Here is a 27,013-nt window from a genome sequence, read left to right as displayed (position 1 = left end):
AGCGCCGTTCTAATAGAGGAGGTCTTATGGAAAGAAAGCTTGTAGCTGCTTTGCCCCTTTTTCAATTTGTATCAAAATTCATTACAGATGGCTTCAAATTAGCTGGAATATTACATTTCATATGCAGAAGTAGTGCTTATAAAGACCCTACTAAAAATTATTCCTTCTGGAAGAAGGTGGACATATGAGCGTTCATTTCAGGATATTTTTTTTTCTCTTTGTTGATTGTCAGTCCCTATCCAGAGGCGAGAGGGAAAAGTCCTACACATTATTAAAAAGATTGTCTTTATTGTCATTCTTTCTCATTTGTTTCTGGCTACCAGTAAAGAAATTAAACATGATTTTACGACTTAGAAAAATAAATCATTTCCTAATGCTACTTACATAGGGGCATGGCCACACCGATTGCCATTGACCACGTAGATGGACTTTTGTCCTGTTTCAACGACAGGACGGATTTGGATGGTCCTAAACACCTACGCTGCAGACAGTCCTGCCAGAAAGATGCATTTCCAGCACTGAGCCCTGGCATCCCTCAGTGCATAAGTGACAGGGAGGAAACATAGGCACGTATGTCCCCACTGGAGCTGCAGGTGTAACTCGAATTAGCATCAAGTTTTCTAGCTTAGCCATGGCCAAGGTGATTGATGCTGGAGCATGGACTGGTCCCCCAGGGCCAGCAGCCCACCCTGGCTGTCCGCAGGCTGCCGTGGGTGGGGGGCAGCTCCGGGACCCCCAGGAGGGCGCCGGGCTGGGTGGGCTGCCATCACCCTGTAGGGCTCTGGGTGGCGAGCCAGACCAGGCTGCTGAGACTTTTATTTTACGGCGCTGAAGCTGTTCCTGGTGAACTTTCTCGAGGCTGCTCTTCCCCCGAGGTCTCCTGTGAAGGGACATGGCTTTCTGTTTGTCTTGGCTTGCCTGCGGAGGGGCCGGTTTTGCTCACACCGCTCAGACCCTGCAGGACCAGCCTGTCCCCGTCCCTTCTCAAGGAGGGCAGCCACTTGCAGGCAAATGCTGCCTTCCCTCTTCCTTTGGTGCAGAGCACACGAGCAAAATTAATGAACCCAAGAGGATTGTTCGCTGCCTCCCTGTGCACTGTGCACGGAGGGTGTCTTCAACCCCCACATTTACCTGCTGCCGCAGGGGGATAGTCATATGATTATTTAAAAAAAAAAACAACTACTAAAGTTGGGTCTTTCCTTTCGAGTTACAGCAGGGGCTGGAGTGCGGAGCCATGTCCCTGGGAGTGTGTTCTGATTGCTTCTTCAACTTCTGTTTATACAATTTTACAAAATTTTGGCAGGAATCAAGAGCACATACCAGGGTGTTGGCTTTTATGAATCCCATGGGATGTGAAAGTCAAGCTGACTGGATGAACTTTGGTTACATATTCCAGACAAGCACAATGACTCTATTTATTCAGACTTGGCAGCCAGAATGCAGATTGACTCTGTGGGTAATAAATTTTCACAGCCACAAAACTTCAGCGGCAACCAACCTGATCCCGTGCAGAAAAAATGCATACAAGGAAGCAGACTTGGGTAGCAAAAATATGTTAGATTATTATTCCATGTATGCATACCAGTCAGTTAATTTATTTGGCTATTGATTGACATGAATTGCACAAATGATGCCAGGGATCTTTTTCCCCTTAAAGGAACTACTTTCTATTACAAAATTTTCATATTGTAAAAGGACAAGTAGGGGGGAAAAAAGATAATTGTTCATATTACAATTGACAATCTCCTTTTAATATTTCACCCAAGACTGATTTAAGTTATCCAGTGACCTCTACGGAGAAGAGCAGGGTATTATAATGGGGATTGTTTCATGTGCTATGCCACACTTCAAGGAACCAAAAGGCAATAACCACTACAATTCAGTACTCCGAACAATCTTAAGTACAATTTTGACATCTTCATGCTACAAAGCTTCAGATGCTTTCTGGGAGAGACGATGATGAAATTATTACTCTATGTGTTATAAATCAAAATGAATTGGCTCTTTAACTTGCAGATTTATGTTAACTACCTTGGTATCTGTTAATTGCATGCTCTTCAGATATTGATTGGGGATTAAAAAGTATATTTTCTTCAATCTATGTGATGTAAAATATGCCAACAGGAAATTTTCCCTCTGCATATTAGATCCTACGATCACTGCCTGTAAAATTAAAACGATCAGTTTAAATGGATAAACTATGCTCATTAAAGAGGAAAAATACATTTATGTAATTAAAATTAAGAGACTAATATGTGTGGATAATGTAATTACTGTGGGCGCACAGACACTCAGCTCAAACCCAGCCTCTTTTGCCTCTCCTGGGTCTGTGAATCTCACTACCTTAATTGCTGATGTGGAGGGAAGGGTTGGGAATGCCTTGCCCACTGCTGGTCCTGAAGCTCTTAATCATGTCTCTGTCTTGCATTTGGCCTCCCTCATCCGTGGCTCACATTCCCTGGGTCAGTCACTGCCCTTCAAATACCAGCCCTGGGAGTGCAGGAGCACCTGTCCCCCTTTGCACCGCTTCAGAAACTTTCCGTCCGCTGCTTGGCAATTTCAGATGCAAACACAAAATCTCCTCTGGAGTTTTCAAAGTCTTTCCCCTAAACTTCCCTGTTTAGATATTAGCAAAATGAAAAGCTTCCCGGTTCTTGTACAGCTCACCTTCAGCTCTTTAAGAAACTGGACTACTTAAATGAGTCTGGGTGCTCAAAGGTTAATTAATTGTGTAAGGACTATCTGGGAATCACTCATGTACTGTTCCTATCCCTTCATCTTTGATTTCTTTCTTTCCTGTTCCTGAGCTCAGGAGGAGATCTGAGATTAAAGAGCCTCAGAATTAGGAAGTAAAAGAAAATGGGTTCTTCCACTGACATTTAGACACAGATCAATGTTGTAATCTGGGCATTTATTGGCAGAGAGGGTCTGTGTTACTCTTTTTTGGGCCTATTTCCTGCTAGGTAGATGGAAACTTAGTGTTTTGTTATCCCGCAGGCATATTTATTTAGGATTGTTCATTAAGCAAACCTGCAGGTCTCAGCTGAGGTTCTGCAAAGCATTTCAGATAGCAGGAGCCAGCCTGTGCCTCCAGGAGATTTTTATCTGTACAGTCAAGTTAGAAAAAAATGTGACTAGGAAAGGGGACCAAGTCACAAAGTAATTGCCGAAGGTTGCTCATGCTAGGGCCCGTGATGATTAGAAGTGAGTACTGGGATCTCAGCTCTGCTCTTTGCCGCGCGGGTGGCAGACTCTGTCCTGGCTCTGCAGAGCTTGTTGGAGCACCGAGGCAAAAGACCCAGGCTGTATGAGCTGTACCTTAAAGCTCTGGTTACTGAGCGAAGACCTTGCGTAGCACACATGATACTGAGCAATCCAAGCGCATGAAAGATGTTAATAGTTGTAAGCGGTAGCGCTAAACCGAAGGTACCATGTGTGCACACCCAAACAGCAGTACTTTTCCACGATCCCTTCTCCGCCTAAACCTACTAATGTTCTTTTATCTCCTGCACGATAGACACTTTCACGTGTCCTTTTCTGCTTGCTGTGAAGCAAACCAGTATTTCAGTTCTCTGGCTTTGCCAGCCTGTTCCACACTGACATCCATTACTCAGGATCCCATCTCCCTTCCTACCCAAAAGACAAGCCATCTCTCCTGACCACTGGCTCCCCCCTCCCCTACCATGCAGCCCCTCGCTGCAGGCACCACGGCATCTTGGTGTGCTATTGTTATTCTTCAGACATCCCTTCTGTCCCTCACTTTCCTTTGCCCTACGCTGTCTATGCGCTGTATTTTAAACTATCTAGACAAGCAGGAAGAGTAATTAAATGTGAAGTGTTTCAGGATGAAATACATTAAAGAAAAATAAATTGTATAAATATGTAAATAATTGAATCTATGTGCTGAATCTTCTTAACACCAAGAAGCTTTGCTCAAAATAGATGAAATAATGGTTTAGTATAAATATTAAAAGGTTTTGATTTACCTGTTATTTGGAATATATTCTAAAGTAGAGACTTCTAATAACAAGAGTTAAAGAAAACCCTGGAAGAGCTTCATGCCTACATACCTAGAATTATTTGTCTAAGATCCTGAATTTCAGAAGTCTAGGTAGCTCCAGTTACCCTTGACTGAAATAATCACATTTGAAACTCATGTTATATCCAGGTCTGGATCCATCTGTGAGATGCAACCAGGGGCAGTACTGCCCTCATATGCTCTGGTGAAGGCATGGGACATGCATTTTAGTGCAAGAAGGAAGGGAAGGGGCTCTTGCCCTCTCATCCCCAACCAAATCGCCCATGCCAGTATACTGAGAAGGAGAGAGTGTGGCATAGCACCGCTTGGCAACGAGCCACTCGGCCGGCCATGGGAACGTCAAGATCCAGCCCTATTCTAGTGAGTACTTAATTATTTAGACAAAACACAGCCATGTTTTAAGGAAAAATTGGGAGACACCTCCCCCTGCCAACAAACCCCAGATCTTCTGACACATGGAAAACTTTGGCTGACGTATCTGCTCCCAGTCAGGTAGTTTGGGGTTGTTAAAACCCAGGCAAGCGTCCTAATTGCTGTGTTATGGAGTGAAGCAAACACACAGCCAAGGCTTTTTCTCAGCTGTCCTTAGCTTTCTTAGCATGCATGGGCCACGCAGAGACAGGACCGAAAATGCTCAGAGGAGAGGCGAGGGCTGGGGAGATGGTGGCGAGGCTCTAGACAGGTAAGAGGTAAGCAGCCCCAGCGGCTAATCCCTGGGGCCAGCTCATGACTGCAGGGTTTGGCCTGAACCCTTAATCCAGAATTCCTGTTTCTCCCCTCCTTGTCCGCTCTTTAAAACAAAACAAAATCAAATCAGAAGGAGACTGATACAAAAACCTTCTGGGTCGCATCAAGGTAATAAATCAAGAGCACTGCAGACCGTTCCCCACCAATCCAGCAGTTAGCACACGCGGGCTGGCTCTGAGCAGCAACATCTGTTACTCCAGTTACAGTACTGCATGTATTTTGATAACCTTTATGTATGTTTTGAAAAAGCATTAGCAAAATATTTGCAGTAGCTCAGTCTCAACATGAAACATGCTACAAGTGACATGTCAGTTGTCTGGTTCTTACCTGGTCATTCTCTTCTTCATCGCTGCTTAACTTGAGGTCATCTTCTAGCATTCTGGAAAGCAAGCAGTAGAATAAATTATAATTTACCAAAATGCTTTAGGTCTGATGTTTTCTCTGAGCTACTGTAAACATTTAATAATTTAAATAGAAAGAAAATATATTTTATCCCAGTAACTCTGTAGATGTGACACTTTATAATTTTTTCTTATCCAGTTGCTATCAACTAACTTCTTAATTCATTTCCTACTATTACTGCCTAAGGGAAAATGTTTACTAGAGTAATAATGGATTTTGCAAAGATTCTTGTTATTATAATCACTGACAATTAATTTTTATATGCTAAAAATAATATTTTTGATGCTGACAGGTCAGTAGTCTATCTGAAAGGAAAATTTTGTTCCATTTGGCTTTAAGCTTACAAAACAGAAGTAGATATTTACACTGGCAGTACTGCAGCACAAAATAAGATTCAGTGATGTTTCCCAAAGGCCATTTTTACTTTATTGCATGTTTGATGTAAAATTGACATTGACTGAAACAATTAAAACTAAAATATATTGTCTCAGTGCACAAGAGTATCCACAAGGATTTCACTGTCGTATAAACATAGAAAATAATGCATCTTTTCTAATGGGGATTTCATCCTCCCTTCCCATATCCTTTCCTCAACTTGCTTAAACTGGCTCACAAAGAAGAATTTGTTTTTACCTCCATGCCTTTTTTTTACAAGCTAGGGTTAAGTAACCAGCAGTTAAAGGAGTTGAAGAGGTGCAAAGATTTCTCCCAGTGCTTGAAAGGTCTTCAAGAATGGGACCTATTTTTAAAAAACACCTCTGTAATAATAATAATAATAATAATTCAGAAAGTTGCTAATTTTTCTTGCGTTCTGGGAAAAGAGAATTTGTAATTTCGTCTCAACTCCAGAAGAAAGCTTGGTGAGCAATTCAAACACATCCTGTGATGTGGGTGGTCCCCGGAGTGTAAATATCTCAGGAAGACATATGTAGTAATTTCAAACCACCTCCTTGTACTTGTGCCTAGAACTTCCAAGAGCGTGCCTGAAAAGTGTGACTCTTACATGGGCGACATGGTGTGCCGTGTCTTAAAAGAGCACCGAGCCTAACCACCCTCTCCTCAGCTCCTCGCTATACGTACAGTCCCTGCCTGCTGCTGCCGTCACAGCTGCTTCCCTACTTCCCTGCGGCACCTTTCGGGGAACGTAGGTGTATAAGAACAGAATCAGGGGTCAGAGCAGAAAATCCCACTAGTTCACCTCTTAAGGACTCTTGTCTTGCTTTTCTCCCCCATTTCCTTCTACTTGTGCCAAGATTTTTCCTCTGTAAAACCAACATATCAAATTCAGCAAAATCTCATTGCAATGCAGACACCTCAAATATATAGGACACCCATTGAGTTAGAGGGACCTGACAATCTCACAGCAAGACTTGCCCATGTTTTATCCGGAAATATGTCCACAGGCAGGAAAAAGCTCGCTCTGCCATCTCCCGAGTCAGCAAAAACTCCGGTGGCCGTATCGATGCAGCCACCGGCCAAGCTAACAAACCCTGCTGAGAAGTGGGCAAATGGGACAGGTATGAATGACACGGGATACAGCTATAGCTCCTAGGAGCTAAAATATGCAGAGAGGCAAAGCTTCCTGTAAACATTGCAAGATCCACATTGGCTTTGGATCCCACCACTTACAGGGATCCAAACAATCTTATAATTGCTCATTTCTTAAGTTAGATCTGTTTAGGGCATCCCTGAGAAAATAGTGCTTGAAAATAGAAAGCTGAGATCTGGGATTGGGCACTATGTAATTAAATATGATGAAATCTGCACTGATAGTGATTTAACCAGAGAGAGATGCGCTTATTGTGTGAAAAGCAGAGCACCCAGGGTGTCACTGCCGGCTCTCCCTTGAGTTTGAGTGCGTGAATTTCTGCTAGTGAGGTGGTAGGTAAGTACATTATTTAGGATTTAGCAATTTAGCTCTTCTCCTAAATGGAATTTGGAAAATCAAAAGCATATAATGAAATGTTCTAGGTAGCTCTATGCATTTCTTAGTGTCCTGGCTTTTTGTATCAACTAAAACCAAAAATGCGTATTTTGAGTCTGTGATTAGAAGCAACTATGATGCTTTGAAGCCTTCAGATTGTGTGGAGGTGTGAGTGGAGCTAAGGTGAGGCACTGGGAGTGCAAGCAAGAACCATCCACACAAAAGGAACAAGAAACCGCAGCGCTGGCCCATCAACCTCTCCTTGCTTGTATGTTTTAGCCCGTCTTTGTTTTCCCTGTCTGTTTCTCATTTCAGAAGTGCTGCTCTCCAAGAAAAGCACTGTCTGCCCAGGGCTCACGGCCCCTTTTGGAACTACCGTCAGCGTACAAACAATCTCCTAACACTGGGGATAGAAGAAAACAGGTTATCATAAAATGCTTCCTTGCTTGCTTGCTTGCTTTTTTTCCCTAGAGTGGGATCTGACCCGCCTGATCCATGTATTTGTCACAAGGATGTGTCAGGTTAAGGCAGCTTGCCAATGTAGTGGTCTACCTTGTAAAGGCAGGAGCTGTGCAGGTATAACCTCCATGCCTAAAAGTCTTCACTGGTTCCCAGACTCCTTTCACTGTCAGGTGAGGCCCTCAGCCCTGATCTACAAAGCTACAGCCAGAGCAGGACACACTGTCACCGGCAACTTCAGTTTCACCTGCCAGCAGTCCTGGAGAGGGAGGCTCCTTGGGCACCAGGCAGCTCTCACAGCCCAGGCTGAAGCACACCTTGGGTGAGGAGGAGGTGTTTGTGTTATAGGGACTCCAGTTTGCAGTAAGCATCTTAAGGAAGCTAGATCAATTTTGAGTCTGGATGCTTTTGAGGAACGCTCCTCCTCAGCAACTCATTTCCACCATGACAACGATGGCGGTTAAAAGAAAAAGTCCATAACTGGACCAGCAGACCCCACTTGAAGAGAGAGAGAACAGAGGAGAAGAAAAATACTTTAAGCTCACAAGAGGCATTACATTAATTTGTAATTTATCTGAAAAGCACTTTGGCACAGATTCAGCACAAAATGAGCTTTGGTACGTCCTATGTTAGCAGAGCACTTCAGATCATGTTTAAATCAACCCCTGCTCGGGATGGGATTTCTTTACGTATTTTGGCAAACTAGTACAAGGATGGACAGACAAACACATACAAGCTCATGTGCAAACACAGCCTTTTCAACACAGCCTATCTATAGCTATTTTCTATAACACCTTTTTCAGAATACGCAAAATCCAGGCCAGTAAGTGACACCATCCACGGGCTTTAAGATTTTTTGAAAAGGACTTGGCTTTGATGTGCTTGGGTACTGGTAAAAAGATAAGTAAATATAACTTTGTAAACAAAAGCTAGAAAAATGAAGTGGTACTCGAAGCAGCTCTGAAAAACACACACCACCACTTAGGGCTTCTGCACTTGAAAAGAGCGCATATGGTCAGGAAGTCACTTTGCAGAACCTAATTACACATTTTTAGTGACATCTCCGTGAGGTCGCGGAGGCAGCGAGGTGTGGGAGGCTCAGGCAGGAGAGCTCACTGCACTCTATATTAATGCATTTGCTCCTTTCTCTGCAAATAGTGTGACAGGTAGAGACATAATGAAAGGAGATGAGGATGAGTTTGGGATATTGAGAAATGCCTCAGCAAGCCAGCTGGTTTCTTTCTCCAGTAACCAATTAAGGGGTGCAGCCTGGGGTGCTGGGCCACTCAGTTACGGTTGGAAAGGAGGGGCGTGAGGGGTTACGCACATTCAATGGAAAATAGACAAAGTCTTCTAGACGGCATCGATATCCAACATCTGCCAACTTGAATGTGACTGTGTGTCCAAATCTCCTACATAGCTTGTCAGAAAGCCTGACCTGTTTTATCTGGGGGCTGCTCACTGCTTTGGTTCAGTAGGCTACCACGGTGGGGTGACCATGTGGGGCACTGCAGAGGGACCCTGTGGGACTCCTGCTCATCCTAGCATGTCGAAGGGCCAGGAGATGCTCCTGGTCAAAAGTACCCGGAGTTTGGGATGGGAGGCCATCGCAGGCTGCCTGGGAACCACATTGGTCAAAGGAAATGGTCAAGTTGAGACTTGCAGCTTCACTGTTTTGTCTGTCTGTCTTTTCTCCTGATTTGTTGTTGCTGGGAAGTTAAGTCCCAAGCAAGGATTATCATAGAATCATAGAATAGTTTGGGTTGGAAGGGACCTCTAAAGGTCATCTAGTCCAGCCCCCCTGCCGTGGGCAGGGACATCTTCAACTAGATCAGGTTGCTCAGAGCCCCGTCCAACCTGACCTGGAATGTTTCCAGGGATGGGGCATCCACCACCTCTCTGGGCAACCTGTGCCAGTGCTTCACCACCCTCAGCGTAAAAAATTTCTTCCTTATATCTAGTCTAAATCTACCCCCCTGTAGTTTAAAGCCATTCCCCCTTGTCCTGTCGCAACAGGCCCTGCTAAAAAGTTTGCCACCATCTTTCTTATAAGCCCCCTTTAAGTACTGAAAGGCTGCAAGAAGGTCTCCCCGAAACCTTCCCTTTCTCTAGGCTGAACAACCCCAACTCTCTCAGCCTTTCTTCATAGGAGAGGTGTTCCATCCCCCTCATCATTTTCGTGACCCTCCTCTGGACCCGCTCCAACAGGTCCGTGTCTTTCTTATGCTGAGGGCTCCAGAGCTGGACGCAGTACTCCAGGTGGGGTCTCACCAGAGCAGAGTAGAGGGGCAGAATCACCTCCCTCGACCTGCTGGCCACGCTGCTTTTGATGCAGCCCAGGGTACAATTGGCCTTCTGGGCTGCGAGCGCACATTGCTGGCTCATGTCCAGCTTTTCATGCACCAGTACCCCCAAGTCCTTCTCGGCAGGGCTGCTCTCAATCCCTTCATCCCCCAGCCTGTATTGATACTGGGGTTTGCCCCGACCCAGGTGCAGGACCTTGCACTTGGCCTTGTTAAACCTCATGAGGTTCACACGGGCCCACTTCTTGAGCTTGTCCAGGTCTCTCTGGATGGCATCCTGTCCCTCTGGCATGTCAACCACACCACTCAGCTTGGTGTCATCTGCAAACTTGCTGAGGGTGCACTCCATCCCACTGTCTAGGTCATTGATGAAGATATTAAACAGTACTGGTCCCAATATGGACCCCTGCGGGACACCACTCGTCACCGATCTCCATCTGGACATTGAGCCATTGACCACTACCCTCTGGATGTGGCCATCCAACCAATTCCTCATCCACTGAACAGTCCACCCATCAAATCCATACCCCTCCAGTTTGGAGAGAAGGATGTTGTGGGGGACTGTGTCAAAGGCCTTACAGAGGTCCAGAGAGACGACATCCGTGGCTCTTCCCGTGTCCACCGATGTAGTCACTCCATCATAGAAGGCCACTAGGTTAGTCAGGCAGGACTTGCCCTTGGTGAAGCCATGCTGGCTGTCTCGAATCACCCCCCTGTCCTCCATGTGCCTTTGCATAGCTTCCAGGAGGATCTGTTCCATGATCTTCCCAGGCACAGAGGTGAGACTGGCTGGCCTGTAGTTCCCCAGGTCTTCCTTTTTTCCCTTTTTAAAAATGGGGGTTATGTTTCCTCTTTTCCAGTCAGTGGGAACTTCACCGGACTGCCACGACTTCTCAAATACGATAATCTTCAGCCCCAGCCAGAGTCCAGGGGATAAGCAGGAAGACATCTAGTTTCCCCTCTGGGAAGTAACATCAAAGTAACATCAAGTTTCAAGTGTGAGGGTAGAGCCAGGGCCCAGGTCAAAGATTTTTGGGTTTGAAAGAGCTGGAGGGAAGATGTCGATGGTGTGGTGTTTGGGGGAGGCGGTCTTCAACAGCCAGTTGGGAATCAGTTGCAACTTTCAACATCTGGAGCCAGACTGAGACCCTTCCAGTGTAGCCCTACTTAGGAGGATATCTATTTTCTTCCAGGGTGAAGACATGGCCCCACCCGGGAATTATCCTTCACATCTGCTCGTGCACATGAAAGAAGCAGCAGGCATCACACCTTGCATTTTACTTTAACCTCTGATACATTTCACATTCCTCGGCCTAATGAATTCTTTCCTCCCCCCCTGCAAATTACTTATTGAGGCGTAAAATTCTGAAAAAATGCCTCTGTGGTTTTGTTTTGTGATTAGAGAGATTCCCTTTTGGCACGTAAATCAAAAGACAAGAGAAGAGGCCCTGAAAATTTCCACGAGAGGTTATGAAAATGAGGGGTAAAACCCTCCATGTGTCCCTCTGGTGGTCTCAGCTACTATACGAGATATGGTCTTCATGATAATTTTGATAATTAGAACAAAAAAAAAAAAATCGAGATGGGAAAGGAAAAATATTGTTAGTAATTAAATCATTAACACTAATGCTTTAGGAGAGAACATGCCCATGGTTTGCAAGCCCGGGGCACAAATATACGTACGTTGCAATTGTCATTTAAATAAATTCAAAAGTCACCATCGTTGAAATTTGTGAAAGATCTCATGAATGTGTTAATCTGATCAAGTATATTGTTCCATTTTAATGCTAGGCAGCATCTCAGTCAGAATACCGTGTTTATTACAGACTTTTGTGATTTCTGCTCATTATGTAGGAAAGGAACTTCAGTAGTGGAAAAATACTTTGATTTTAGCTGAAGAGGAACCCCACAAAGCAAAGAGTTGTGATGAAATATGAAAATCAGATAACTAAGTGCTCATTCGAGTTTATGCCGCCACAATGTTTCATCTGAATGAGACTGGTTTTGGAAAATTACCTTATTTTTTAATGCACAATATTGACATTTTATTTTCTTTCCCATAAATGCATAGCGACCTTCCAAGAACTGGACATTAGTTTCAATATTACCAGAAACCCAGAAAGAAAACTATTCTAAGTAGCAGTAGGCTAGAAAGCTTTCAGACTGGCTCCAGATGTTGAAAGTCACAACCGATGTGCTGATATAGGAGAAGAAAAGTATTGCTTCACGTTGTAGAAAAACAAAACAAAACCTTCCTGGAGGCACAACACTGTGCAAGACCTTTAACTCTTGTTCCCAGCAAAATGAGAGAGAACGCCAGGTGGGAACCTGCCATTCCTATCCAGACTGGGCCCTTATGTTACTGGGATTATTTCAGCTACGACTGCTCACGTTCGTAATATGACTTAAACTCCAATAAGACAAATGTACCTATGGTTTCTGGCTGTCTTTGGTTGCTTTCTAAAAGAGAAATGCAAGGAAAAATATTCCTGGGAAGAAGTATGGAGAATTCATAAGAAACAGATGAACACGTTTCCTTCCTTTAAAAAAAAAAAAAAAGGGAAACCAATCTGCTTGCTATTACCTTGGTTACTTGCACATAACAGATGGCCAGTTATATTTGCTACTTACCTACAGCCAAAACAGGTATTTCAAATAGCTTTGTTTACTAATCCTAAATATAGGAGTAGCTGTTTTTATACAGTAGTAATTTTTAATTAATTAGATTCTGATTGCTGAAATTATTTTTCACTTTAGTGCTATAACTGATGCAAATGTTTCACTTTAAAAAAGCTCATGCATTTATATTATCTGAAAAGTGTAGTATTTATTCGTGTTTTATATGAAATAAAGTCAAAAGCTTATGGATTCAGGTAAACAACTAGATCAAGAGGATATTTTAAAAATGCTGTAATAGAGCTTTCACTAGGCTTGTAAGATCTCTGCAAGCACTGGTTGCAGCATCTAAAATTCACTCTGAATATATGATGTTTAAGTTGTGAAAACCCCTCCACAAACAGTTTGTGCAAGTTCTGCTACACAGAAACATGTAGGAAAACACGATTATAGAGAATACCGTCAAATCTAATTAAAAACAGAGGGAGAAGGCCAGTAAAATCAGGCTGGTGAAATATTAATGTACTTAATGCTGGAATGAAGCATATATATCAATGTGAGATTTAATTCCAGAGTGTACAATTTAAATGCCTGAAAAACAGACTCAGTCTATAGAAATAGAATTAGCAATTCCAATAAAAAATAGATGCTCTGAAGCAAAAGTTTTCTGTCCTTGGCTTGAATCCATCTAGGCTGGTCTACACCGCTCTCCAAAACCATTTAAAACGGCTAAATGCTCTGCTAAATTCCCATTACACTGACGGTCTCATTAGAAATGAAAGGCAGTCGCCTCCGAGTGATACAGCCATCACTCTCTCCTATGAGCAGAAGCTGAAATAAGGTTTCCTCTGCAGCAGCTGCCCCAGTGAGCGACTGTGTTTGCCCCGGTGATGGTCTCCCCATTTAAAGAAAGGGAGAACGGATGCAATTGAATCATACCCTGAATTTTCTAACTCCTTGGCAGGGTGGCAAGAAAGTGCCCCACAGTCCACAGCACTTCCCGAGAATGATGTTTGGGCAGAAGGACCCAGAGTACCTCCTTAAAAATGGGAGAAATTCTTCAGAAAAGCAGTGTGAGCCCATTCCCCGAGCAAGGAAGCCACCTAAAAATGCATGAATACTCAGAGAGAGGGAAGAGTGATGAGCGACGTACTGGCAGCTCACGCCTAAGCACCTGCCTAAGTAGTCCAATCACTCTGAGGACTCACCAAAGTTTCATGGCTAATCATGCTCTGTGTGACAGGAGGAAACACATTGGGGGAATAAAAGTTTTGAATGCGCTGCTTGCAATTTTCCAATCTGTTTCTTGCCTCCCTGCCCCTGCTTCCCCCAGGCTCTCTGGGTGTGATTAGCAGTTATTTACTAACTCTCTCCCTCTGATTTCCTAGCAATTGCTGATGCTGCCATCTACAAAATATTCATTTCAAATGCGAAATGAAATAAGAGGGCGTGAACTGCACTACTGCCTTGTGTGTCAGCCGTTGTGGCAGAAATCTTGGGGAATTTAATGTGTCTGAGACAGAACCGCCACTGCCAAGTCTCCCCACTGAAGGTGCAGCATCTGATTTTGTACTCGGTGATTATTCCCTTACAAATAGCCTCTTTCTGCCTAATCCCCAGCATTATAAGCACATGTCCTCATGCTGGAGTCATCATCCCACACATTTTTATTCTCGTGCTCCCTTGCAGATGACTGCAGTCACCCGTATAACGCTGACCGTTCATTTAGCAACGTTCATACCCGAGGCTCTGGTGGTGTTTATCCCTATCTCGCTGGTTCGGCAAGGGAAATGAGATCATTTAGGCTAGAGGTTCTCAAACTTTGCTGCGCCAAAATGAGAAGTGTCTTGTATCATCAAAGCGATGGGGAAAGCGGCAGCTCCGTGTCCCTGTGTGATCCCCTGGGCCCTGCCCTGCACGCCAGAGGCTCACGCCGTCTCTCTGTGCCAGGGCATCCTGCCGGTGCTGACTTCCAGCTGCCCGCTCACCTCCATCTCTCAAGTGTTTTCAGAGTTGCAGCTTCCCAGGGTAGAGTCCCCACTTAAAAACGGAGTCAGGAGGACATTCCTTGTTCTGGGGTATACAACTTCGTGTTGGTTTCTTTCAAGCCTCCTTTGTTTAAGTGAGGCTGAATTATCAAATTATTCAGACTCTTTGATAACCTGCTCCATCCTTACTGTTTCTTTCTCTGTCATCCTCCACAAAGTTTTACCATTGGTGAATATAATTTCCTACCATGTCCTAGTTGCCAGCTCCTCACAGAATGAAATCAGCTTTGGTTTACATTTCTTTCCTTGAAAGTAAAACATTGAATGCAAATAATTATGCTCTTATCCTTCAGTTCCTTAGTGGTATTAAAGGAACCCTGTTTGGGCTCCCCCCAAACTTTGTGTGCAGTAGGACAGGCGACCTGTCCTTAAACTTTCTTCCTTGGCCTTTTGGCATATTGCACAGCATGAGCTGTCTCCTGGGGTTTACGCCACGTTTCAAGGTACATCACAAACGACCCTCAGATTTTGCTAGTCAGTGGCCTTCATGGCTATGTGGTAGCATGGAAGATCTGAGGCTTATGGATACTTGTATCCATGGTAACTGATTTTAAATAATTTATTGTCTCCAGACACTGTTCAGCTTCCTGCCCATCTACTAGGCACCCTGCTTTTTCTCATATAAAAAAAAAATTTATTGACTCTAATATTATTAACAGCTTTAATATTTCCAGCTAATAAGGGGCTATTGCTAGAATTTCTTTGTTGTTGTTGTTCTTTATATACCTTAAGAAAACCCTTATTCTCATTGTCCTTGAACTTTCCTCTGGTATCCTCCACCCCTTTTATCCGTCTTCAGTATTTTATAATTTCTCTTTTAGATCGATTGTTATCTTCCCCTTTCATTTTAAAAGTATTTTGTATTTCATCTCTATTGTACAGATTGCTTTTTCATTTCTAATTGCTACTTCTACCTCACCACTGAAGCTGAGCTAGCTTTCAGCAAAGTTGGGTTTTTCCTTGACTGTGGAAATGCAGCCTTTTGGTAACCTAACAAGCTCTGCTTAAAAACTTCCAAAATTCCTTGTTTCTAGGTTTTTCTACCCCATCAATTTCTGGTCAACAATATCTTCCACTTTGGGACATCAGCCTTTCCTTGTCGGGACTGTCCTTTATTTGTCTAGCTTGGACATAATAAAATCATGATCTAGTTCCCAGGCAACCATGTGCTTCCCATCCAGTGACTGATTTATCTTTATTCAAAGCAGGGGTGAATATGTCTGGCGAAATGTCCTCAATGCTAGGAAAGTGCCACAAAGACCATCCACAACCTTTATTTTAATTTCACGGCCGGCTGCGCTGGACCTCTGGTGATACCGTCAAAACTAAGACCTCTGGTATCCACCTGATGAATCTGCCTTTGCTTTACAGATCGGTGCTGACGGAGCAGCTCTGTCCCCTCCTGTAACTGGAGTTACAGTGATGTTCTGGCTCTGAGATAAAGAAAAAGCTTATTCGATATCCCCAGCTGGAGCTTTTCATGTCAATAAAGGCTAGAGGAGGGGAGAAACAGGCTAATTCAGTCCCTCCCAATGGCACATGGCTGACAAGCAGATACAGGGAGGCTTCTGCAGAATATATGTATGGCACTGAGTGGCAGGACAGGAACATGTGGGAACTATACCTCCTCCATAACCTCCCGAGCTCCAGCCAGTAGAAGCACGGCTGTGAAAGACACACCAGGACCCCCAAAGTTTTCAGCATTTCCTTTTAAATACTTTTCCTAGCTGTTTCCTGGAAAGCCACTATATGTATTTTACTCAGTCCCGTCTGCAATAGTTATAGCTTCATTTAGTTTTAATATAGTTATAAATGAGCTGTAGCGGCCTGCTTCTTTTAATAACTAAGTAAATGAAACCCTGTCTGTAATAATAAATGAACCATCCATCTGGGAGGCCTCCAGTAAAAATTTCAACAGGTATTTATTGCTCCTTTATGTAAATAGTACTCTGGACAATACAAGTGATTATACTCTCTGTCAGCCCTGTCAGGAAGGAGACAGTATAGTTTTGGATGAGGTTCCATAGCGTACACACTGAATTTACAGGTTTATTTGACTAGATGGAGAAAAAATTATTAAAACAAGCAAATAAACAGACAAGAACCCAGTTGGCTACCGTGAAAGGAAGCATACCATTTCATTTAAAGATATGGGCTGCGAGGATAAAAAATAGAAAATTGACAGGTCCGTGGTGCAACAGACTTCTCACAACCCCAGATGCTTCACAGACACCCCCCTAAACAAAACCAACCCCCCCTGCAGAAGTGGAAGGAGTTTCACTGTAAAATCAACACTTTACAGAGACTTTAAAATATATTGTGCCCTTGTAGGTTCTCATGGTATGGAAGAGCAGTGCCTCGGGAGAATCCCCGACCGGGGTCCAAGGGGTGGCAAACCACACTGTCCATTCCTGGGTCATCCCTTTCACCCATGGACACTGTTGTTCGCACACCGAAAAGGGCAATAGCATGACACTTTTGCAGTAATGAAATGTTAATTAAAAAAAATGTCATTGCCAAAATCATCTTCATATCACTATTATATTCTGGCTCCTAATTACATACCATTACATTCCGCTATTGTTGAAATAATACAATGTCAGAATATATTGTCAAATAATTAATTCACTGTGTGGCAAGAGGGAGAAAAAAAAAAGAAACAAGGGGCAGAAAGACCTGAAAGCTCATGTATGGCCAGGTTGATGTGCCATCACTTGATGCTGAGGAGTGAGCTACAGGGAGTTGTGTGTATTAAATATGTAGGGGCTGCTGTGATTTTTGTCAAAATTTCCAGCCCTCAAATTTCTGCAGGAACGGGCTTAAACCTCTCCCATGAGCAGGCTTCTTAGTGCCTTTCATCTGCAGCCAAGCTAGGCATAGGGAAAAATGCATTTTTTTCCTTACCAGGCAGACTACAAAAGGAAACCAAAGCTCTTGGCCAAAACGCCAGGCAGCATTGTGCCCCATGGGGCAAATGGATCGCTGCTCATTATGGAGACCTGCACCCTGTGTGCTCAGCTCAGAGAACAGGGTAGCGCTGCTCCCAAAGGGGCTACCTCCATGGCCAGGGCATTTCCAACATTTTTACTAAGCCTAGCACGCTAACAATCTTCTTAGGAGATGGTGCATTAGTGATAGTATTCTCTTTTCTCCTCTGCTTTTGGTGTGATCACAAGATGCTGAAAGGGGAGAAGATAATCCCAACGGGGCAGACGTCTCCGAATTGGTAGCAGTCCCACCAAAATAGAGGAGGAGCTGTCAGGTTTTCCTGCAGATGGGCTGAGGGAGGGAAGGGGCTGCTCAGGTAGCACCAGGGCTCGGGGCACAGGCACTGCAGGGACAGGGGAGCTGGAGGCAGGCGCTGGCACCTGGGGTGAGCACGTGGCCGTGAACTTCACTGCTGGGGGGAGAAAACCGTGTGCAATCTGCAGTGGTCAGATAGTTCCTTTGCTTCGCACGGAGCTGCACTAAAGGGATGGTTGCTCACATGGGATCCCGCTAATTCAAATTGCATTCTGCAGCTCCGGTCGAGGTGTGCGCTTGGGTTGTCCGTGGGCTTCCTGGCACAGACCCTCAGCTGCCCTGGGGTCTGGTGGCACCAAGCACTTCTGGCCTGCTCGCTTCACTTCAAGATGTCCCCTTCTAGGAGTCAAAATGGGAAAGTCCTCTTTCTTAGAAATAATGTCCTTTGGACATTGCAACAGCAGAAATAGTCAACTGAGGGCTGCTCCTTCAGAGAGGGGAAGGGCTTTACTTCAGGCATTCAGATCCTGCATGTGCTGTGCAGCAATACACCACCTGGACTGCAATATATATGTATTTAAAAAAAAAGTGTGTATTTTTTCTTTAAAAACAAAAAAGTTAGCTCTCAAATAGTAAACCATGCTATATGTCCTTTCTAATGTCTCTTTTTAAATATACACCGGGGAACAACTCTCATAACTCACTCGACACACACTATCTTATGAGTTATAGGTCAGTCTTCTACGTGCAGAGTGTGTGTTGCACTTCTACACACCGTTATGAATTTTCCATACCTCATCATTCATATCATGTCAGAATATCTATTACAAACCCCTGTTTGCAAGAAGAGCTTCTATTTTCCCCTTTCATTTTATCACTGCTCTTAAATTTTCTCCCGGACACCAGCTTGGCATGCTGGCAGTACCATGCTGGCAGTTTCTGAGAAAAAGTCATATTCAAAAATCATATGTCAGGGCCGTAATGTCACTTCCAAAGAAATATCCTTTTTTAACTAATAGGAGTAGTGTATAAAAATGAATTAGACACAATTGTATTCTGATTGCCAAATTCTACCACCCAGCTGCTAACTACCACAACCGTCTTGTAAAAAATAATAATCTGGAAGTCTAAATGATGTCTGATAATGCTTTCTGCCGTGCTACATCTTTGGAAGTGTTGAGTCATCTTGAGAAAAATGTCGACAATCATTTTTCACAAAGGCTCGAGCGTGGACGTGGCTCTAACTAGAGTCTTGTGTGAGGGATTTAGAGCTAAGGGGAATTTTCTGACAAAGTTCAGCCATCAAGAACAGCGTGAGGACTGGCCAAAATGCTTGGCAATTGCTAGATTTGAGAAATGCTTTTCCCTAAATAACTACAGAAGTTTAATTTCTATGTAAAATGATTAATTTCAACATTTCTGAAATGCTATGCTTTCATTTTCTTCTTTCAAAAACATTATTTTGAAATATGCTTGTATCTAGTGCTGTAATGAGGCTCCCCAAGTGCTTTCTGGAGTGAGGTAAGCTAAATGAGACGATTAGCCCTGAATGTATTTTTTTCATTTTGCTGAGAAAATGAACGCAACTATTTTTTTTTTTCAGTTGACCCAGATGATTTTTTATTGTATCAAACAAAACATCAATTACCCATGCTGATTCAGAAGTTAATTTAATTCAGTTTGCAAAGTATTGAAACTAGCCTTGGTTTGAGTTTCACCTGCATCCACAAAACATACTCGCTTCTTTCATTTTTTTCCCACTCATTGGCTGTTAATTGAAGCGTTCTGTGAAATATTTTTTTCTGTTATCAGCTGTCAGACTGCCATCCATAGGAGCAAACTTCTGTACCATAGCACTGTTGTAAGCAAGTCTTGGTATGAATCAAGCATGCAGGAAACGGATTCTCAGATTGTTACATGGCTGAAATTCAAGGATTTGGTTTTTTGTTTTTGTTTGGTTTTTTTGTTTGTTTGGGTTTTTTTTTTACAAAATCTTTTTGGAATTAAGACCACTTGCTCAAATCCATTATACAACTGGTTGGTTGGCTGGTTGGTATGTATGTTTGAAATTATGATTATCTGATACTGAGTTCCCAGGAACTGAATTCTACATAGTCTCCTACAGAATCTACCTACGGCCTCCACTTTTGAAAAAATGGCATTAAGTATCATTTAACTTGCTATTATTTGATGCCAGATCGAGTCCAATCAAAACAATCATTTTTATTTCAGAAGTACTTTTGGGTGTGGAAATCAAAGATGCAGGACTTAATATTGACAGAGCTGTGGGTAATTATCTGTTTTTAAGTAAGAATAAACTCTACAGATAATAACGTATTAATGTAGTACAACTGCAAATAATTTGTAAGCAAACATTGTGTCTATATTATGCAACATATCTTTAAAAAGTCATCTATATGAGGGATGAGACTTGATTTCTAAAGAATTGAATTTAGTAGTAACAATGTTAATGGTCAAAAGTGGATCTCCTAAACTAAATATTGAGTTAGTTTCATCAGTGTCACTCTAGTAAAACCAGTTTCATCAGCAATTAACTTAGCCCACTATATTACCTTCAAGGCAAATGATTTTTTACTGATAAGAGAAAATACTTTAGTTGCACATGGTTTATCAGGCACTAAATATTTCATCAGATGGCTGATGAAAATACTGAATAAAATAGGCAAAAAATGTAGGAGACTGACAATAAAGAACTTTGAAATATGTAAACAACTTTCCAGAAGTTCTATAAACCTTTAGGCTATCTCCAGCAGAGTCTTTTAGTCTAAAGAAATAACTCTGTATTTTTCAGTGTACTATTATCCTCACACTAACAGCAGAAAAGTTTTCACTGTTCAAAAGATGCAGCAAACAGCCCTCACTACATATTTTTATAAATAGCTTGTGCTTGAAGTGTATATGCAATTTAAAGCTGTGTCAGGGAAGAATCAGGAGTGAACGAAAGGTCTGCCAGAATTTTCTTATTGACACTTTCTCCAACTCTTCCTTCTAGCCGAATACCAAAGCACAAGGACTTACTCTCCTTATTACCAGGATCATTAACTAGTATGAAATAGGACCCATCCTATCAAGACAGGTACCAATTTATTATCGGGCTGTATTCTATCACACTATTTTCTAGCGAGAGATCTCCACGTAGGTACATTTCCCAACACCCTGTGAGGTCAAAAGTAAACAAACCCGTGACTATTCTCATTCAGTCGGAAAGAGGAAACTGAGGCAAAAAGATTCACTGTTTTTTTCCGAAGTCACACTGTTCAGTCAGATCCAGAACTGGGGAAGGAAACTCCCGGTCCCGACTGGGAACACATCGGCACTGCCTCAGATGTACCCGTGACCCAACATCTTATGCTGTTCAGCCTCTGCTTCACCTTTGGAGCCTGCGCTAGTAGGAAATTTTAAGTGAAAGAAGGCCGAAGACAAGGTGGGAAGGTGAAGAGGTGCCGAAACAGTATCTTTCTATGTACAACAATATCTCTTCTATCGGAGCACAGCAGAGCTACTGGAGCAGAATATGTCAACATTTAAGAGTCTGTAATTCTCTGGCAAATACGCATTCCTGCCTGAAATGGGGCAAGTGGGTTTTATGTAAAGAATGCATTTATTCGTCTGTAAAATGTTACAAATAAAAAATAAAATTGGACTGGACGATTTGAATTTCTTCCAGAAGAACCTGTAACATTTGACCTATTTTGGTATTTTAAATCAAAATTTGATTATTTTAAGCTACATGTGAGAGATCATTCATTCCTAACAAGGATTTGTTATATTGCTTGTTTAGAGTAGGATTAAATAAACTTTTGTCACGCTGGGACTGTTAACTCTTGATGTTCTTTACTGCTTCGCTCATGTAGTTATTAACTCCTAACAGTCTTTGGTTTGGGCTGTAATTGCTCCTTCCATTTGTTCTCGTGAGATCGGAAACTGCACTCAGAAGTGCCCTTTAAATACTTGTTTTTTGGTGTTTTTCCCCCATCCTTGTAAAAGTCATGACAATTCGCTGCTAATTATTGCCACGAGATATTAAAAAATACGTTTCAGCAGATGTATGAAGCAGCAGCAGATAGATGCCTTCTGCACCCCTGCTTGGGACCACTGGGGCTGTGCGTGGGATGCCAACCGCAGCTGGGGTGACGGTGCCCAACCGCCTGTCATCCGGGGAGGGGGTCCGCTGCCGGCACGGCACTCTGTGCGGGGACCGGGTCTGCCCCCGGCTCAGCAGGGGTACGGCTCTGCAACTGGGCAGGCAGGCAGGCACACCCAAAATCAGCCAAAGCCAAGTGCTGTGCTGAGGGGTGTCCTTCGTCATACCGAGAAGGGGTGGGTGAAAATTGGCTTGGAGGGGTGCCTGTGCCCTCCAGGAGGTGGGTGAAAATTGGCTTGGAGGGGTGCCCGTCCCCTCTGGGCTGCTCTGGGGTCTGGTGGCTTGGGTATGAGGGGGAGCGGTGTCCACAGCTTGCAGCAGCCACCCTGCACGGGTCTTGGGGCTACTTCGGCTTCTGAAGCAGCTGAAATACCAAGTATGGAGACTTTTCCCTGCAGCCCCGGCTCTGAGGCTGACAAAGGGTTAAACAGGGACGAGCGGCAGGTGTCCTTCTCCAGCCGCTTGCAGCTCGGGGTCCATCCCCAGGAGTGCCGGGGTGGTGCTCGGGGCTGGGGTGAGAGAGACAGTCACACAGGGCCCAAAGAACAGGCAGCAACCACACTGGGGGCTTGAAAAAGTTGAAGACCTGGGTGAAAGCACACTGAAATGAGTGCCTAGCTATTTAACAACAAACATGGATATACAGGACTGAAACCCAGGCCATAGCCCCATTTTGGGGGTTCAGGCGCAACACGAGCCTCTCGGGAGCGGGGCTTTCCCACAGCTTTGCTCCGACACCGCTCCTGAGGTGTGAACGCCCTCCGAAACCCAACAGCAAGAAAAGGTAGGCGAGCAGGCGCTGGCACACCCCGCGGGGTGTCACCCCTGCACACTGGCAGAGTGACAGCAGCCACGCTGGTGCCAAGCTGCTCTCCATCCTTCGAGGACTGTGCCTCATCTGCTGTGCGAAGATCGAAAACCGGGAAGGAATACGGAGGAAAGTACTAGCGAGAGCGCATTTTGTGTTTTTAATTATTAGCATCTTCGGTGCTCTTCAAAGACAGTGATGCTGCTGTATTGCATTAGCTCCCTGTATAGGTAATGAATGGGAGATGCATACTGTGAGCATTAGAGCATCAACCTCAAAGAGATTCAGGGGAAAAAAAAAACACTATACACACTGAAAAATAAATATATGCAGCCTGGGACATTTAAGTATGTCTCTTCTTCAGAATGCTGATTAATGTCGCATCAAATCACAATAAAAATAGCCCCTAAGGCTCATTTTCCTATTTGTAAAAGGGTAATAATGATTAGCTTACCAATGTTTGTAGCAGGCTTTGAGGGGGGTTGTGTTTTCAAAAGAAATACTAATGACCTGAGGAGGTCATTAGTTTGGGGATATTCTGCTGGACTGGCACCAAATCTCCTATGACACTTTCTGCCTAACAAATCATACAGCAGAGTAGACTTTCATCTGCGCGAGCTTCAGGCATGTTTGAAACTACTTAAATGAATGTAATTGCAAAGTAACTTTATTCCACTGTTTTATAGCAGTTTCCATGCTCTGCCAAAGGCAAGACCAGGGAGCCCTTGAAGCACAGGAGGCTGCTGAGAGGGTTATATTTCATCAGGTCTTCTCCACTTTTCTGCACCAGAGGGCTCAGATCACCTCAGCAAACACCCCATCACACAGGACCACCACCACAAGCCCCACCAGCTGGCAGTGAACCCCTAATTTATACCACTGGCACTCGGTCTCAGCACCTGATGAGGTGCTAACTGTAGCAGGTCTGTGTGACATGACTATAGTCCTAGAGGTAATTTCCTACACCTTATTACCACATAATAATGGCCTCTTAACAACCAGGCTAATCAAGAATTAATGAGGCACTAAAACATTTTAAGGAACAATGAAGGATTTAAAAATTTCTCTTATGTGTTTTATTTAAAAAGCAATTCATTTAACAGTTACTGCCCTTACTTTGGAGTCATATAAAAGTCTTGGTACTTATCAAATGCATCAGCTGAAAGGTTTTATTAATTTATCAGTTATTTACTTATGTGGGGCTGCACATAACCGAAGGAAACCTAAGGGGAGCAGAACCAGATTTGAGCCCCGTCCGCCTCCCTCACGTCCGTCTGTCTGTCCGTCTGCCCGCCCGCTCAGGCACTCCCCTGCTCTCATGCTGGAAGCCTGTTCATCCGACGGTGAAGTGCAACACCAAAAATAGATCAAAGTCAGCCCAAATTAACACGACTGCCAAAAGGGGATTTTGCATTATCTCTGGAAAGCTAGGACTGTCTTTTATTTTTCAGGAAGGGAGGGTGCACTTTAATGGGGGAGCCATCCTTGATAGAAGTGTTTAAGAAACTCAGGGCGAAGTAAGTGGGGAAAAAAAGTAGGGATAATTTACCCTAGAAAAGGATTTCATATCAGTGACTCAACGCTGAAATAAAGCCTGAAAATATGTGCCTTTACCATCAGCCTGGAAGGGATAATCAAAACAAAAACATGTTCAAATTTGACTTATTTTTTAAAACTTCCTTCTCTGGTGAAAGGGTGGGGGACATATCCTGGTTTGCTGAGAAAATCCCCAGATAGATCATTCTGTGACAGATAACTGTTATGATTATTAATTCCACTGCTGACATTGAAATTAAACTGATTCCCAACATAATGGGTGAGTAAATAGCACATCAGAAATTCTCAAATGCTTCCACATTTCCTATGCAATCAAAAAAAAGAACTCCCTCATTAAATAATACACTGACAGAAAAGGCAATTTGATTAAATAAACCTATCTGCCAATCATGCTGAAAGTTATAAAAGGAAAGCATTCTGTAGCTAAGTAAAACTTTTCTCCATATTAATCTCTCTCTCTCTCTCTTTTTGTGATTCTTAAAAGAGAAGTAATGGAAAACTATGTGCCCCAAAGGAAGATCGGGGCAATACCTGGGCACCTGACAAAGGAGTTAAAAGTTAGTCTTCAGCCCAGTGATTTACCGTGAAGCAAAGATGACATGATGGAGGAATCAAGAGACCAAGGAGAAAGCAGCAGGTGACGAGGCATATGCACTAATCCAGGAACCCGAGCTGCTGTGGGTATATTTGTGTATCCCCTGTTACATTTATCTCTTTATTTCTTTTCTGTTTTTCAGGAGACATGGGGACATGTTTTGTGGGGCAAAAGTGGAGAAGGGGAGGGCCAGCAGAGGTGAAAAGCAAGGGGAAATGAGGCTGCAGAGGATGAACCTTACAAAACCAGGGATGGGACAGTAGGAGAGCAGCAGAAAGGGTGCAGCAAGAAAGAAAACGGAAAGAAAGAAAAACAGAAGGGGTGGTGGATGGCATGGGATGGACAGCAGGTAACAAGACAGGGGAAGAGAAATCAGAAATCATTCTGTGCATAGGGTCTGAGGTGCCCGAGGACACCTGGAGAGCGGGCAGGGATGTGGGGCTGCAGAAGTGCTCCCGAGGGTTTATGCTACCGGGCTCCCCTCCGCCCGGTCCACAGAGCCCCCACTACCAAAGCAGCAAATGCATATTCTCCTGTAGCAGCAAATGAGGCCACACATTACCCAGCTGCATTCCAACAACGGTGGGGTTAATTTTTCATGCTATTTAATTTCACCAGCTCTGTGGGCTGGGGAGAGGGGAAGAGTTGTGTAACCCGGTGTGATGGGTGGAAAGTCTCCAAACGTCACTGTGTCTAGTGGCCAAAGATGGGTATGGGGCCTGGCGGCTCCCTCTCCCTGGCTTTGGGAGGCAGCAGCTTCTTAGGATATCAAATACTTAATTAACTGAGCTGCAAAATTGCTGGGTAAGATTCATGCAGTTGCTTCTCTGTTGGAATCCAAGAGTGTCAGCCTGGACCGCTCTGTTCTTGGTGAGTCTTTAAAGCTAACGCAACTCATATGGAAGGTGTTCTTTGAAAAGAACCAGAGATTTATTTGGATAAAACTCTGAGTGGAAGACAAGTGCATGCAAAGAAATGAGATGAGATTTTAATTTTTCTCAAGTAGAAAAACATAAGCGGCTTGAGCAAGAGGCATTTGCTTTCCTGCTAGGCACCAAGGCTTTTCAGTTCTTCAGGGCACAAAAAGAGTTGTTCTTCTCACAGTGAATTCATAGCTCTGCAACGTCATTGAGCCAAATGGGATCATGCTAAAGATGTACTTGGCCACTTCTGCCAGATAAAAATAAATCAAAATAATTTTAAAAGGAGGGCTGTTGCTTTTTATAATCTTTCCATTATGCCTGGAAATGGTGGTTATTAGGTCATCAACCTACTGTGGTCTTAAGGAAATATATGCAAGTTGGGAATAATATTGATATTTTAGGTCCTTCTACCAATCTAACCTTCACCATCCAGCTTTGTGCCCACCTCTCATTGTTTATGTATTATGTATGTCTTTGTATTTGTTTAGTCTTACGTGTTACATGTAATAATGACACTCCTAAAATCCTATCTGGCTGACAAGTCTTCTGTTACTATACCTCTAATCTTCCCCTCTCTCTCTTTATTCCACTGTCTCCCAGGCTTCAGAGCTGGAAATTTGGTTCCTGACTCTTGGCTACTCAGCATCAGTCACAGGAGGCTGCTGTGGGTGCTGCAGGGCTCCTTACGTTAGCATGCTGGCTGAAGAGTGGTATCAGCCAACCACTCTTAGGCAGCAATGAAACCTACGGGAAAGGCTCAGGGAGAGGTTTCTTTCTCTTGAATACAAAGCCTGAAAAAGCAAAGCTCTTCAGAGGAGGAAAGGACGCCCCTCCCGAGTGACTGCCTGTCTCCCGGCCTCGGTGCTGGACCGCTCGCTCACCGGAGTTGCGCTGGGATTACTGCGCCGCGGGATGTGACAGTCAGCGCGCTAGCGGCAGCTGTGAGGGATGGGGAGAAGAAGCAGACCTCCGCCCTGACAAACACAGGTTCCTCTTTTTTTTCCCTTGGTCTTTCCATGTGCAGTGACTCTGTAGCAGGCCACTTTTTCGACACATGTAAGTCATCCTGCTTTACTGAGACTGCTCACAGTAAAGCATGCAGCTCACGGGGAAATGTTTTTTCACTGAACTGGAGATGGGCAGCACAGCATAAACACGAGTCTAGGTACCCACAGGAACTCTTG

General features: G+C 43.8%; 1 protein-coding gene across 1 annotated transcript in view; it reads right to left on the bottom strand.

Moving 5' to 3' along the window:
- The window catches only part of AFF3 (AF4/FMR2 family member 3), a 345,664-nt gene that overhangs the window by 88,620 nt on the left and 230,031 nt on the right, over positions 1-27,013 (bottom strand). Inside the window, 1 exon segment of the mRNA XM_019471217.1 lies at positions 5,114-5,165. Within this exon segment, the coding sequence (XP_019326762.1) occupies positions 5,114-5,165 (52 nt within the window).

This window comes from Aptenodytes forsteri, unplaced genomic scaffold, assembly GCF_000699145.1.
Source record: "Aptenodytes forsteri isolate BGI_AS27 unplaced genomic scaffold, ASM69914v1 Scaffold96, whole genome shotgun sequence".
NCBI classification, from domain to species: Eukaryota; Metazoa; Chordata; class Aves; order Sphenisciformes; family Spheniscidae; genus Aptenodytes; species Aptenodytes forsteri.
This window is presented reverse-complemented; position numbering and strand designations above follow the sequence as displayed.